The 15,384-nt window shown below is 40.9% G+C and overlaps 1 protein-coding gene across 1 annotated transcript in view; it reads right to left on the minus strand.

The window, feature by feature from the left end:
- TMEM132E (transmembrane protein 132E) overlaps positions 1-15,183 on the minus strand; it is a 391,321-nt gene extending 376,138 nt beyond the window's left edge. Inside the window, exon 1 of the mRNA XM_075264860.1 lies at positions 14,762-15,183. Coding sequence (XP_075120961.1) covers positions 14,762-14,873 — 112 coding nt within the window. The 5' untranslated portion in view covers positions 14,874-15,183. The remainder of the gene's footprint in view (positions 1-14,761) is intronic.
- Positions 15,184-15,384: the final 201 nt, after the last annotated feature.

A 15,384-nucleotide genomic window follows, 5' to 3' on the forward strand; every position in this document is an offset into this window, starting at 1 on the left:
CAAAACACCCCCTCCCCTTCCCCTTTCTCAGCATCTACTGCACCCAAAAACTCTGACCATTTTAATTTTTGAAATTTTCCAGTAGCTGCTGCATTTTCCCCCCTAGGCTTATACTCGAGTCAATAAGTTTTCCCAGTTTTTTTGTGATAAAATTAGGGGCCTCGGCTTATATTCGGGTCGGCTTATACTCGACAGGTGTCCGACAGGTAGTGTCCGCTCCTAGTGTCCGTTCAAAATCTCGCACGGACATTAGGAGTGGACACTAGCTGTGTCCGTGACACCTGTCATTTATTTAAATGGCGATTGGGTGCGTTCTTTTGCACTCCATGCCCTTCCTTCACTGTCCGCATGTAAAGATGTCCGACTTTTCAAGCGGACAGAAAAACCCGACATGTAGGTAGATTTTGAACGGACACTAGGAGCGGACACTACCTGTTGGACACAGACGGTAGTGTGAACGCCCCCTTAGGCTTGTAAGCCTTCCAACATCCAAAATAAATTGAAGAACAATTAAAAGATGAAGCCAACATAAAGTAGAGATATGGTAGATATTTACTAATGTATTTGGTTGATAAGACTCTGAAGAGAAGAGAATTTCACATTTTGCGAATTTTATAAAATTTCTATTTTTTCATAAATAAATTCAAAAAATATGAATCAGTGTTTACCACTTACATGAAGAGCAATATTTCAAGAAAAAAACAAGTAAAAAAAAAAAAAAAGAAAAGAAAAAAACAAGTTAAAGTTAAAGCATCTTGAAGTTATTTCCACATAAAGTGACACGTCAGTTTTGAAAAATGTGACCGTGCCCTTAAGACATTTTTTGGCAGTGTCCTTAAGGGGTTAAAGATCCCCATTCTCTTACGGCAGATATTTGGAAGGGATGAAAAAACGGAGATATTTCACTGTCATACGTATTTTTATGAATTACTCTTTTGCCAAAAGAGTACTCTTTTCAACTCTATAGTAAGGAATACTTAAATGCAAATTGAATACATTTAAACAATACCTTAAAGAGGACCTTTCACCATATCTGGGCACATGCAGTGTTATATACTGCCAGAAAGCTGACAGTGCGCTGAGTTCAGCGCACTGTCGGCTTTCCTGATCTGTGCCCGGTGTGAAGAGCTTACGGTCCGGTACCGTAGCTCTTCTATGGTCAGAAGGGCGTTTCTGACCATTAGCCAGAGACGTCCTTTTGCCTCGCGGCGCCTATCACGCTGTGCTGTGGAGCGGGGAGGAACGCCCCCTCCCTCTGCTCACAGCGCTCGTCCATAAACGAGCATTATCAGGAGAGGGAGGAGGCGTTCCTCCCCGCTCCACAGCACAGCGTGATAGGCGCCGCGAGGCAGAAGGACGTCTCTGGCTAATGGTCAGAAACGCCCTTCTGACCATAGAAGAGCTACGGTACCGGACCGTAAACTCTTCACACCGGGCACAGATCGGGAAAGCCGACAGTGCGCTGAATTCAGCGCATTGTCAGCTTTCCGGCAGTATATAACACTGCATGTGCCCAGATATGGTGAAAGGTCCTCTTTAAACAATATTCACAGTACATTACAGATTTTTTTCAAAGATAAAACTAAACAAAATGGAAATCTAAAGATGCTGTTACTGTCAATCCCACATGAAAAAAATAAATAAATAGGTGCTTTTTTTTTTTTGCTATCCTGCTATAACATTTTAAGAGTGATGTATCAACATAAAGTACAAAACACTTGTTTAGACACATGGATCACTTTACTGCTTGGATTGTGAGGCAGAGACTCCTACATTTTTCTTCCATTGTGTAAAATTATAACGTGAAACTGCTGCTAACGTAGGAAACTCTAAAAGAAAAACAGGACTACTATTTATACACGATTTAGAGGGAAAAGAGTGCTAGACTATAGCCTCATGCATATGGATGTAGCTGAGATTCATGTTACACTGATAATAAATACAATGTTCATAGGGAACTATGCGCCCTTGCTGTACAATCACCCATAGTGGTTTTTGGTTGAGCAAATATGGTTGACAAGATACAGTTTAGGGGACTGCAGGGTACTAGGAAAATGTGCACAGTAGCTAAACCTGACAAAACTGAAATACAGTCAAGTTTTCAGTTTGTTTGGAGGCATTTTTTGCTGGAAGCCCCATATAACTCATTTGAATGGCACTACGATTGTGTATGTGTGCTGCAACTCCTTTCAATCTCTATGGGTGTGATGGAGATAGCCAAGTACAGAGCTCAGTAGCCCTTGGTTCACATCTGCTTTTGGTAATCCTTTCAGGGAGTCCACATGGGGACCCCCTGAACGAACTACCAAACGCATTGGCAAGCGCTGTGCAGTGAAAGCACATGGACCCCATACACTATAATGAAGTCCGTGTGCTTGCCACCCCCTGCCTGCACGAATCATGCAGACAGGAAAGTAGATTGTGAAGTACTTTCCTGTCCACAGGCAAGCACACGGACCCCATTATACTCTATGGGGATGCATGTTCTTTCACTGCACACCGCTTGCAAATGTGTTCGGTAGTCCATTTTGGGGGGTCCCCATGCAGACTCCCCGAACGGATTACCAACGCAGATGTGAACGAGAACTTAGTCTATGTAACAGAGATGCCTTGTCAATCCATGGAACCTATTAACAAGGCTCTCCCTCTCAATCTAGGTCATTAACATTAAATAGTCATCCTCTTCAAGGGCTCTAGAGTTGGATTCTTTAAGAAAGTGCAGCCAAAATAGGTCTATATACACAGATTTTTTTTTCAGTATGGCACTAACATAATATAATATCCCCATGCATAATTTCTACATATTTTTCGGGAAATAATGATAACTATTAAATGGAATATTAGCAGGAAAATTTTTATGGCAGAACGACAGAAAGAAAGAAATATCCCACATGATTCACAAAGACGTATACAAAGCTATCGTACTTGTAACACAAGGCGTTCCTTGGTTACTAGATTCCCTCATATGGATTTTGCTGCAGAGCTGAATGCTTATACAACAGCCCCATTGGGTGCTTAAGAGAATGAAAAAGCACATGACATTTCATTAACTGAGCTGTCCAAGGTTTGACCACTGTAAATGATGTTTCTGCTCCTATGGTTAAAAGTACACTCTGATGCTGTTCTGTTCTATCACTAGGGATGCATTTGCCCTCAATGGCACCAAGTGTGTTCCATTCACATGCGCTGTAAGCTATTCCTCCTCTGCAAGCTTTCTTGTATTCATCCAGTATGCCCACCTGACTAGAGTTATTCATCCATCCCGGCAATTTATAGCTTTTACCATGTAAATTATAAACAGCCTTGTGAACAATGTCAGCGTTGTAACTAAATAAATTCTAAAACGCTAATAAATAACGTTCCCAATATGCTCGTGTCATGGCTCTGTGTGTGACATCTAAACCCCGGGGCGATATCAAATAAAAAGATCAACTTTAGACTAAATAAAGTAGCACCATAAAAAAAAGAACATATAAACAAGATTATACCCAGTTCACAGGCGTGTTTGGCTATATTTTACTTACATTTACTAAGTAAGCAATAAACTGTCAAAGGTGAAATCAAAACATGACAGAATTGAAAAGCATTTGGTGACTGTGAAGGCAGGCACTGCTACGTACGCAGTCTGTTCCTTCCCTGCCAGCAACTGCATTAACTGAATAACTTAAGAGAATTAGCCGAAAACCCTAGTACTTCCTCTACCCAGCATGTAGTATAATCAGCTGCTTGCATCTAATCATCACAAGCAGTGGCTAAGAACCCTGGACAAATGGAGCCTGCTACTCTTTAATTAAGCAAAAAATCCCCCCAAATTTTTATTATATAACCCGCCATATTACAGTTTCTTATGGCAGAATATGTAGATGCCGAAAACCAATGAAATAGTCCAACGCCCGCACACCATGGCCAGCGATTTTTTTTAAAAAGATTTTCTGCAAAATATTTTTACTGTATTTTGGTAATGAAGGATTAGAAAAACATCTATGGGCATCTATGACTTATCTTCTATGAGAAATAAAGGACAATAAATGTTCAAAACTAGCCAGCAGGGAAGAATCAATTCACCTTCCACAAGAAGGTCCCAAGTTTTTGGAAATAATCCCAGGAAATTTGTGGGTGGTCCTACTGGTCTGAGGTAGTCCCATGTGCTTAAAGTGATTCTATCATTAGAATACCCTTTTTTAACTAAGTACACAGAAAGGCTATTCTTCTCTTACTTTTATTATTCTAATCCGCGTCGCCGTTCCAGAGAAATTTCTTCTTTCTTCCATATGTAAATGAGTTTTCAGACAGCACAGGATAAAACGCACAGGGGGCATCCCCTGTATTGTCTGACAACAGCGACACCTCTGTCTTCTTCTCCGGACCGCCACTTCTCTCGTGCTCCCATTGCGTCTTCATCCAAAAGAGCCGACTGCGCATGTCCGTTGGCCATTTTCCTGTGGCTGAATGGGAGAGGCCACAGGAAAATAGCCAACAGACATGTGCAGTTGGCGCTTTTGGATGAAGACGCGATGGGAGCACGAGAGAAGTGGCGGTCCGGAGAAGGAGACAGAGGTGTCGCTGGAGAGTTTTCAGACAGTACAAGGGACACCGCCAGTGTTGCAAAAAAACTCATTTACATATGGAAGAAAGAAGAAAGATCTCAGGAATGGCGACGCAGATCAGAATAATAAGAGAAGTATAGCCTTTCTTAAAGGGGCTCTATCAGCAAAATCATGCTGCTAGAGCCCCACATATGCGTGCATAGGCCATTCAGGCACTGTAAATGTTATATTACACTACCACCCCCCCCCCCCCCCCCCCCCCCGTTTTAAAATAATAACCTAAAAAAGAATGTGCTGTACTTACGGAACGTGCACCCTGGGCGGGCATTCAGGGTGTGTCTTCATCTTCTTCCCCGCCTCTTCTTCCTCCGATGTCTTCGGGTCCTGTCCTCCTCCGGCGCTCGCGGACACTGATAAAAAAAATAGCCTGGGCGCATACGCAGTAGCCGTAGTAGAAGCCGCGTGCTACTGCGCATGCGCCCAAGCTATTTTTTTTTTATCAGTGTCCGCGAGCAAGCGCCGGAGGAGGACGGGACCCGAAGACATTGGAGGAAGAAGAGGCAGGGAAGAAGATGAAGACACACCCTGAATGCCCGCCCACCATGCACGATGCGTAAGTAGAGCACATTCTTTTTTAGGTTATTATTTTAAAATGGGGGGTTGTGTAATATAACATTTACAGTGCCTGAATAGCCTTTTTAAAGGCTATGCACGCATATGTGGGGCTCTATCAGCATGATTTTGCTGATAGAGCCACTTTAAGGTTATTCCTATGTGTATTTAGATTAAAAAAAAGGGTATTCTAATGATAGAATCCTTGTAAGGGCGGGGGAATTTGACAATGGGACTTATACATCACAATTTTACTTATGTAAATGTTAGTAAACCATTGGTCCATTGGTTCTGTCACCATTATTTACTGGTGAATTTTACTTTACAGTCTTATATGTTCTTTAAGAGACTGCGGGACAACGTTAAATTTACAAAATGGATCCTTCCCATTTCCAACTGCAGCCTGTTATATATAATACTGTATCTAATGCATATATGTAAACATATCTTTATAATCGCTAACTACTGTCTCTTATAAATCACTGAGCAATATGTTCCAGTGCATGTCGCTGTGAAAACAAGCTTTGTGCATGCAACGCCTGGATGATGGATATTGGACACCAAGTCAGTGAGATCTATCCTACTTGCGTGTGTGATCCTGGGACAATCACACACTTGCATGCATGCACACATACACACATCAGATTTCATTATACAGCCGATAGTGATAAATAGTTGACAATTACTTCTTTCGTGTTTGTATTTTTTTTCTAGAAAACTGCAGTTAATAAATATTTTAATGCAAGCGCATATTTCTTCCGTACTTCATATTTTCTGTTTATGGACAGCAAATAAAAATAGGGGCTTGGGGCATGAAATTGAGCTTCGACATTGAAAAATTGTTTATAAACGAGGCAGAGCCTTACACAGCATAATCTCATTTTCCAATGAGATACGCTATGCAAGGCGAGGTTACAAATGAGAGCAAAAAAAGAACATTGGTTTTCTGTAGATATTGGCACACTGTAAATAATTATTAGACAACAGAATAGGTGGACACCTGTAACCTCCAGTGGCCTGTCTATGCTGCTAAGAGACATGTATTATCAGTTTTTTTATGTTGATACAGTTAACCCTTCCATGCCTGTATAAAAAATAATGCGTATGTGTATTACACTGCTAGTTTAAAGAGTACCATTAGACAGAGAAAACATAAGTGTAAAAGATCATCAATGGTCTAATCTGGCTATGGCGGATACTCTAATTTAAAATAGATTACTGCATTTACTGTGTATATATTCTAACAAGTCATATATTCTATTCCTTACAATGGTAGGCTCCGTTCTCACGGAATAACGCGACGCTCATTTAGACACGTATACATGTGTCAGAGCGCAGCGCTTCAATACAGATCCCATTGATTTCAGTGCATGACACACTCTTTATTTATGAAGGTGAGAACTTTTAGGGCAGGTTCTCTCAGCATCAACTACATTCAGCCAAAACCAAACCTGTCTGCTTGCATAGGCAATGTACTATGATAGATACATAACAGAAGCATATAAGGGTAAAGAGGGAATTATATATTTTTATTTGCCCCTTCTAATATAAAGGGATGCCTCTCCCTCAGTCCGTATCAGCAGTGAGGGCATCACGATAAAACCAATAGCTCCATGCGTATAGATTAACTGTTCCTTAAACACATGAAACCATCTCAAAGCATTTCCCCCCTTCCAACAACATGGGGGGCATATTAGGAAATCAGTTTGCCATTAAATGCAATAGCAACTGCAGCTGAACTCTCTAATTGTAGTTCCTGCGACCCCGATGGTGGACACTGGTAATAAGTGTCAAGGTTACTATATCCCCCTTCTCTAGTGGGAGATATAATATTACCCACCATCTGTAACTATGGACGCCTGGTACTCTATTATTATTCTCTATCTACTGGCTAAAAGGCTATTTTGGATATAGAGTAATGAAATTTATGGAGATAGGATGCATACATATTTATAGTATATACAGTATAGTAGGGGTGGCAATGTGATGGAGGAGAGGCAGGATGCACTTGCCATTGTACCAACTCTATTATGAAGAAGGCTATAATTACCTGTTAAATGATTGGTCATCTGTACAGCCATGTAGTACGATACTATTAACTGGCAATTGTACATGCCCTCTAGTGACATCCAGCTACTGTAGTTCCAAAGGAATATCAGTAGCGTCAGTGGCTACCAGCTCCATCACTCTTGGCGTATTAACAGACTTGAGTAGTGACTTTAGCAGTCAGTGCCTGATGCCAGAGCAGCGGGAAGGAGAAGAAGTGCAGTCTTTTTTATAAACACAAGGCATATAAAACTGCTGTATTCTTTCTAGTTAAATATTAAATCCTTATCCCTCTTATCAGGGGTGTAACTTGTGGGGATGCAGAGGGCGCATTTGCACCGACAGGGCCCAGGAAGCTTAGGGGGCGCATAAGCACCGACATCTGTATTACGAGTGCAGCTTCCATCTGGCCCATAAGCCAAGGAGACCCACAGATTATCCTAACCACACTAAGGCTGATTAATCTCCTCAGCTCCTGTAACCATCACTATCAAGAATTCGCTGTAGGGATGAGGTAGGGGGCCCCGGACAAAAGATTGCCCTGGGGCCCTCAAGACTTTAGTTACTCCACTGCCTCTTATAATATGAGATATCTGACATGACTACTAGACTAAATGACTCTAGTATAAACAAACAATGGATTTACAAAGGGCTACCTAAACTGGATACCGTTTATTTACGTCTCAGCTGAGAGCAGTACTAGGCCAGGGTGAGCCAAACAAGTAATCAAGAACAAACTGAAATGGTGAGGAGTTTTGGGTATTCTTGGGCATGGCTGAAATTTTAAGGGGAAACGTTATCACCATGGGAGTTGAATTCATGGAACAAATTTTCTAGAAAATAATGACCCTTCCAACTTCAAAGGCTGAAAGGCAGTGCAACCAAAGTTGCATCAAAGTTGCAGACTGTTGTAAGCACCTCCAATTATCATATTAATTTTGTCTTGGAACAATTTCACTCATTACATTTGTAGAATTTGTTTATTATTGAAGGTGATATCTGCTTCATAGTCCAAAGAATATATAAAGTTGTCTTCTTAAAGAGGACCTTTCATCACTTCCACCAACTCCAACTCCTTGAATCCTCAAATTTTTTCTCTAGCCACTAGTGTTCCTGAGCAATTGGTTCTCTTAATTTCAGTATCCAATATGCAAATACAACTCTCCACTGTCAGGGTAATGGCCCTTGTCTGTCTGTCCCACCCTGTATTGTAACTAACAGCACCGATGGCTTAGGAATGATGGGGCTAGAGAATATCCAAATGTGACTATCAAAGGATGCCTGGATGACTATTATTAAAGTAACACAGTCTTAGAAGCCCAAGTTTCAAGTTCACTGAAGTAGCTAGGGTGTATAAGAAGACAGAGAAGACTAAGAAGACACTAAATGTCAATGCTGTTGTCTGTTGCCAACAGTCAAAATCCTGATCCACCCCAAGTGTAACCTAACCTCATCACTGTCAGTTTGTCTCTCGCTTAAATAGGAATTATTGGCCTGGAAGATTCACACTCACCACTCTTTTTAAAGTTGGGAAACCATGGGTAATGTCTAAGTTCTCTGTAGTGTATACTTGTAAATATTCATGCCAAGTTACTCTGTTATATTCCCATTATTGCGTTATAACATTGTGCAATACCTTTAACTTTGTTTATGCCTTAAAGGGGTTGTCCCGTCACAAGGATCCTATCTATAATGCTTGTAAATGTGAATGTAAGACTTTTCCTAAATACATTGCTTCAGCAAAACTGCTTTGTTTGTGCACTATATCACTTTATTCATTTTTTTGTGTCCACAGCCCTGACCTAGCTGCTCCTGAGTCAAGTGATGTGTCAGCCTGCTCTCAGGGGGGAGGGAGGAGGGGCTAAGTGCACGGGAGCGAGCCTGGAGGGGAGGGGGGGGTAGTTTATTCTTTGGGGGAAGGAGCCGCCAATACACTGATACACTGTTAGACGCTGGCACAGGTGAAGCCAGCAACATCGCTATGCTTCTGCCCTGCATGAAGCAAGCAGAAGCGATGCTGCTATTCCGGGGCGGGGGGGCGGAGGAGCGGAATAGCAGCATCGCGTCTGCTTGCTTCATGCAGGGCAGAAGCATAGCGATGTTGCTGGCTCACCTGTGCCAGCGTCTAACACTCCCCAGCATCCGCTGTAATAGAGAGGCGGATGCTGGGGACTACGCCAGCACAGGTGAGCCAGCAACATCGCTATGCTTCTGCCCTGCATGAAGCCAGCAGCGGCAGAAGCGATGTTGTTATTCCGCTCGGGGTCACATATGCAAAGCCAAGCTTGCGCGCTCATACACCAGTCTAGCCTTCACAAGGCTAGACGGTCTATGAGCGCGCACGCAGGGCCGGCGGCATCTCGCCGCTTGGCTTTGCATATGTGACCCCGCCCACCAATGACGAGACAAAGCCAGAAGACAGAAGAATTCACAGAAACGAAGACCGGTAAGTATGCGACGTGGGAATACCCCTTTAAATCCCTTTACCAAAACCCACAGTGTACAGATAATTAAAAAAGAGTATTGGGTTTGTGTTTATCTACATACATGGAAGGGATAGCATTTACTTCAATGAATGACTGATGTCCCTTAATACAGGTATTGCATTTATGAGCAAATGAATAACTGCAGGCTCTAATGAAATACTATGATAAATAAGAAGAGCTTAAAATATTGCTGTGTAACTGGTCAGGGCTTGTCAATTCCATGTCAAGTTTTCTAAATACTGATTCAACCTAAAGAAAGACAACAGATTCAAGAACTTAGGGGTTGGTATGTTAAAAAATGTGGCCTGATTATGACTTTTCAATTGACATGTTCTGCAGAAAATGTTTCTATAAACATGTCTGATGTCAGAACTCCTATACATATTTGGAGTTATTATATTGTTACAGCTCATTTCTTCATTTAGAAGTGGTCATGGGGTGGCTTTTGTGGCAGCTTTCTGTCATTGCATTGCAGACGTTAATCCTGCAGCATATATTGACGTACTATGGATTGGAAACTCACAGTGCAGAGGAGATTGGTTCTGTACAACACAACTGTACCTGGTAACATGCTGCCTGTACATCCTGTGTAGATATAGCCTAAAAGTCGTATTACACAACCCAAAGATTTCACCAGTTATTGGGAATAAACATTTGTAGGAATGCTTGTAGTTGACAATTGACATGTGTAAATGTCTTTGTGGGAGTTTTATGAAGGCGGAGCATTCAGCTGATATGACAAGGCGCCGGCCCCATCATAAATCAGCCGACCAAACTGTTCACCTACATTGAAATATATGCCAGTTCATAGCTGGAGAAGATTTTGGACATCATTTATAGCCAAAATCTTGCGGAAATGATGAATCTGGAAAGAGATGATGGCATCGCTATGCCCACTTTTCAAGAAATGGCGCTTCCAACAATTTTTGGGACAAATATTCACTTTACTGAACCCATTTAGCTTCCATTCGCCCATAGAAAAAGCAAGGGAGTGCCAACTGACTTGTTATATTGTCAATCAATACTATCCTTTCCTGCATCGGCCCTTGTAATAGGACCTTTTCTCTTCCTTATAGAGCTCTTCTTCAGCTGAAGTATGTATAATTCACCACTGTGTGTGAACTGCCAGATAACATAGGAGTACAGATATAGAAGACTTTCTTTATAAAAGGGATATGAGGAATAATGTACCATGTACTATAAATTATTAAGATCGTTTGGGGTCAGAGTTCTATCACCTGCATAAATGCAGTCCACCTTTGGCCTTGTGCTTTATATGGTTATAGAGCTCATTTGTGACTGATATTCTTACAACTAGCCGATCGTATGTATCTTACAAATTGCTTTCAACATGTTTTTCCAAATACTAATGCATATCTGTACAAATAACAATGAAAAAATGAAGAAATAGGCTCAGTCCTTCTCCACTTACCCTAAGGAAATGGATGAGACAACAGAAATTGAATTGTTATATAATTCTACTTTGGCCTCACCATTGGCTAAAGCCCATGCCTTCAAACGTAAGTTGCCTCCATCAATTTTCTTGAAAATTATTAGAATAGTAAAATACATGAACTGCAAGTGCATCTATTTTATAAGTCATCAAAACTTGGTCTTGGAAGAAATTGATGCTCAATATCCAACAATAGAACAGAATGGATTCAGCTACAGAAGGAACTTAGTATTGTCCTATGTACACAGACCGCCTGGTGTTCTATAGTGAAAACTTGCAGTGTATTGCTTACAAAAGGCAACAGTCATCACCGTCATGCTGCTATTGATGCTGAAAACTGGACTCGCCAATAGGGGGAGATCTTGTAAATAAGGAATGTCAGAAAGGAAAAGACATCTGGAAATTACAAAAAAATAAAACATAAAAACCCTCCCTAAACAGCAGATAGATATGGGCAAGGCCATGGACAGTGTATTAGGAAACATATTAAAATACAGGCATTTAGTGACCTTTAAACTCCATTACTGTGGGAATTGATAATGTAAATTTACCGTAAATACAATGTGGATATAAATGTAAAACCTCATGTATAGCACCATACTGCGTCTCTGTATAAATTCTGAGTGGTATGGAGTTGTAATATAGCACAAATGGAAGTCTAATGGGCCTCTTTGTACATGCCTCTAAATTTATACAGTGATACATTGAGGTTATTGGGTGCAATATTCTATCATGCTTCTTGGAATGAATACCCAATAACTGAACACAACACAATTCAATACTATAGCTCCACAGTATTGGGTCATGGGGAGTCTGTGTGTGAAGAAACAGTGCGACTTTCATTCCTAGTTATATTATTATAAACTCAGCCATAATCTGTGTTTCCAGCAGTGTTTCTGCCCTATAAGTCCATGTCACTGGGAAAACTATTAATGGATATAAAATGCAATCCTATTTACTGTTACTGAATATAAAATGAATGGCAAATATGAATAAAACATACACAAGGCAACAACTGACATATGAGTAAAGGACAGTTCCTGCATGCTTACTATTGACAAAGAATATTATTACAGAAGGAAAAGAATATGAGTACACAATATGAGAATAAAATGAGTTTAGAAATCTTGGTCCAAAAAAGTAACATCCAAACACTGAAAATATATTTTTTTTAAAAAAAAGCAAAGACGAGAAAACTATGCACAATTACAATTATCTACACAAATACAAATACTGAAGAAATGCAGAATACTGAACTTTCCACTCCAATCCAGCCATTAGTCACTAAGCAAAGGTAACTAGGTTGACAAGACCCACCACATGGTAATGCGCCATGTTAAGTATAGGTGTAGCGATATTGAGTTTATCATTTGCCATATTGCATAGCAATATCCCAATGTGTCCTCAAAGAGTTTGAGGTAGACCTATTGGGAATAGTTATGTCAAGGATGCATTCACACACTGTTGTCAAATTGTGCTTTTAGCACTTCTAATACTGAGAAATCAGAGCGAAATGGGAAGTTTTGCCAAGCATGGCAAAAATGTACTGTTTTGTCATACTTTTGAAGTAATAGTAGCAAAAAAAACGTGATTAGACTGTGCCATGTTAACACAGTCTTAAGGCCATAAAGGACCGGGTAGATGACAAATGTACCTCTGTATATTCAATATCATATCCAGCTTCTGGCAATACTCTCATCAGGTCAGTAATATTGCAATTAACTATGTAAAATTTGCTCCGTGCAAAAAATGAATCTTTGGCTACTTGGTACAATATAACAGCTGTGGACTCATTCTGCTTAGAGGATTGAGGGTCAGGCATCCATTCTCTCGCTTTTACAAAGCAAAAAGTAGTTGGAAACTACTGTTTCCATTGTCTGTCTGTGAGCAATATTATCCATTGTGACATACGGTATGACACTTCCAGAAAACAAGGGAGCACTATACTACTGTTAATGGCAGATCCAGCCTGCTGTTCATATTTCATGGTGTTGAAATATATGAATATGTGACGTTACACATCCCAACCCATACCTTGCTACAGTCAGAAGTAAAAAAAATTGGAGCTGTCAGTAATGTGCATAATGCATTAATATGGTGCACGCCACAAGCATTAATATTTCCACCATGTACAAGTCACCAGCAATGATTGAATATAGAAGGAAGACTATGTAAAGAAGTGCAGTATTGATGAGGAGTATAGCACTGGGATGCTGCATAACACAGATGAACAATTGAAGCAAACTGTGGGAATGCAGCTGCTCATCCCAGCAATAGTAAAAGCACACTTATTCTAAAAAGCCACAGCACAAATCCTGTGGACGTGTTGGCCTTTCATTGCACTTTTTGTTTTATCAGCAAAAAATCACAAGGGATCATGTCTTTGCTCCTTATTACATACAGTAGCGATGTTGTTCCCCAGGGAGTCAGTATTCTACCTCGACACGCAAGTCTCTGATTTTTTGTGTCAAGCAAGGACTACAGAACATTACCATGTCCAGAAATCAATTACATTTTTCCAAACAGCCATATCATATTCAAAAATCAGTTCTTTAGTCTGTCTAGACTCTAGAAACACTCTCATTGCAACACACATCCAGGTAGAACAAATACAAATAGAAATACATATATACACAAAATTGATACACTGTATTTGCTCATAACTGGACAGCTACATCAACCTGCTCCTCAAGATTTAGGTACGGCTTGTAGACAATGCCATGCTTACTTGCCTATCTCTAGCCAAATTCCATACAACATTATTACTGCTTTAGGGACTTACAAACAAAGGGTTCTTTATCAGTAAAAATGGATATATTTTCTATTTCGGTGTCCCTCTGACTGTTTGCCCTACCCTTCCAGCTGTATGGCATTTTGAATTTCAATCATGCAACAAATGGACCTTGTAATCACATTAACTCTTTACTGTTCCATTAGTATGCAACGCTACACATGCCCCGCTCCTTTAAATAACATTAGCAGGCAGTGTGGATGTGAACAGACAGAGCTCGACAGAGCAGGAATCCCTATGTAGAGACCCTTATACTGAATCCTTGTTTAATGAACATTTACATATTTTACATGGTGCCCCATGATGTTGCTAGGCTTTGGTTCATCTATCAGCTTTAATGCACACAAGAGTTAATTAGAATTCCACAGTGGGCAACTATTACAGGATGAATCTATGTAGGTGGCATCTCATACCCTACTTCAATTTATCTGCCCTCGCCCCTTTACCAGAAAGGCCAGATTAAAGAACATGTGTTAGTGGCTACATAATGACAGCTTATGTCCTAGCACACAACACTGAAGCCCACCAGCTTCTATAAAACATTGACCACAACCAGCTGCAAGCCAGATCAATGTGACAGCAGATATTCTGTGCCATGGGATGCTCACCAAACATACAGGTCATATTTGCAATGTACCATGTAATCCAATTTACCATATGACCAGCACGGCCAACATGTGCAATAATTCAAGAACTTTCTGCATTAACATGGATGCTCTCTATAATATTCTATTTGTCAGAAGAATACTCAGTTGGAATCTGAATCCAGTAGCCTCTGGTTCCAGTCCCATGCCATACATATGCTTATAAATACTGTGTCACTCACCCTTGGCAGTGATGAGAATCAGAAGGCAGCAGTAGATGTAGCAGTTGTTATAGTGGCTCTGGTAGTGAGTGAAGCTCCACAACAGCCCTGGGCATCTTCTCCTGGCAGTCATAGTGAGGATCTGGCACCTTGGTCTAGGGAGCCACAAAAGCAGTGTCCAGCTCCACTGGCAAGCTCTTTGCTTGTAACTAGATGCGTGCTTCTTCTACATTCGCTAATTTTATCTACTCATTGTTCATTAAGAGACGTTAGCAGCCACCAGCTTCACATGGCATTGATTCTGTCTCATTCAATACACAGCATATGTCGGGGGCTTTTCTTTCATGGAAAAGGCTCCTACCTTATCAATAGCCTGGCACTCCGCATAGCGGGCTTTGTGCAAGCACACGACCCCGCTACACGCTCCTCGGGGGCGGGGCACACGTGTATAATTCACAAATGCAGCGCTTAGGTGAATGATCCCAAACCACCACAAAGAAGTCACCGCTCCAAAACCATGTCGAGGCCCCCAATACCACTGGCCATACAGTCTTGGTAGGACTTGCCTGTGGGAAATGAAGGGTTAAGAAGTTTCTACAAGAATGTGTATATTCCTTATTCTCGGATAAGACCAGGAAAATGGA

The sequence above is a fragment of the Leptodactylus fuscus genome, chromosome 2 (genome assembly GCF_031893055.1).
Source record: "Leptodactylus fuscus isolate aLepFus1 chromosome 2, aLepFus1.hap2, whole genome shotgun sequence".
In the NCBI taxonomy this organism is placed as follows: Eukaryota; Metazoa; Chordata; class Amphibia; order Anura; family Leptodactylidae; genus Leptodactylus; species Leptodactylus fuscus.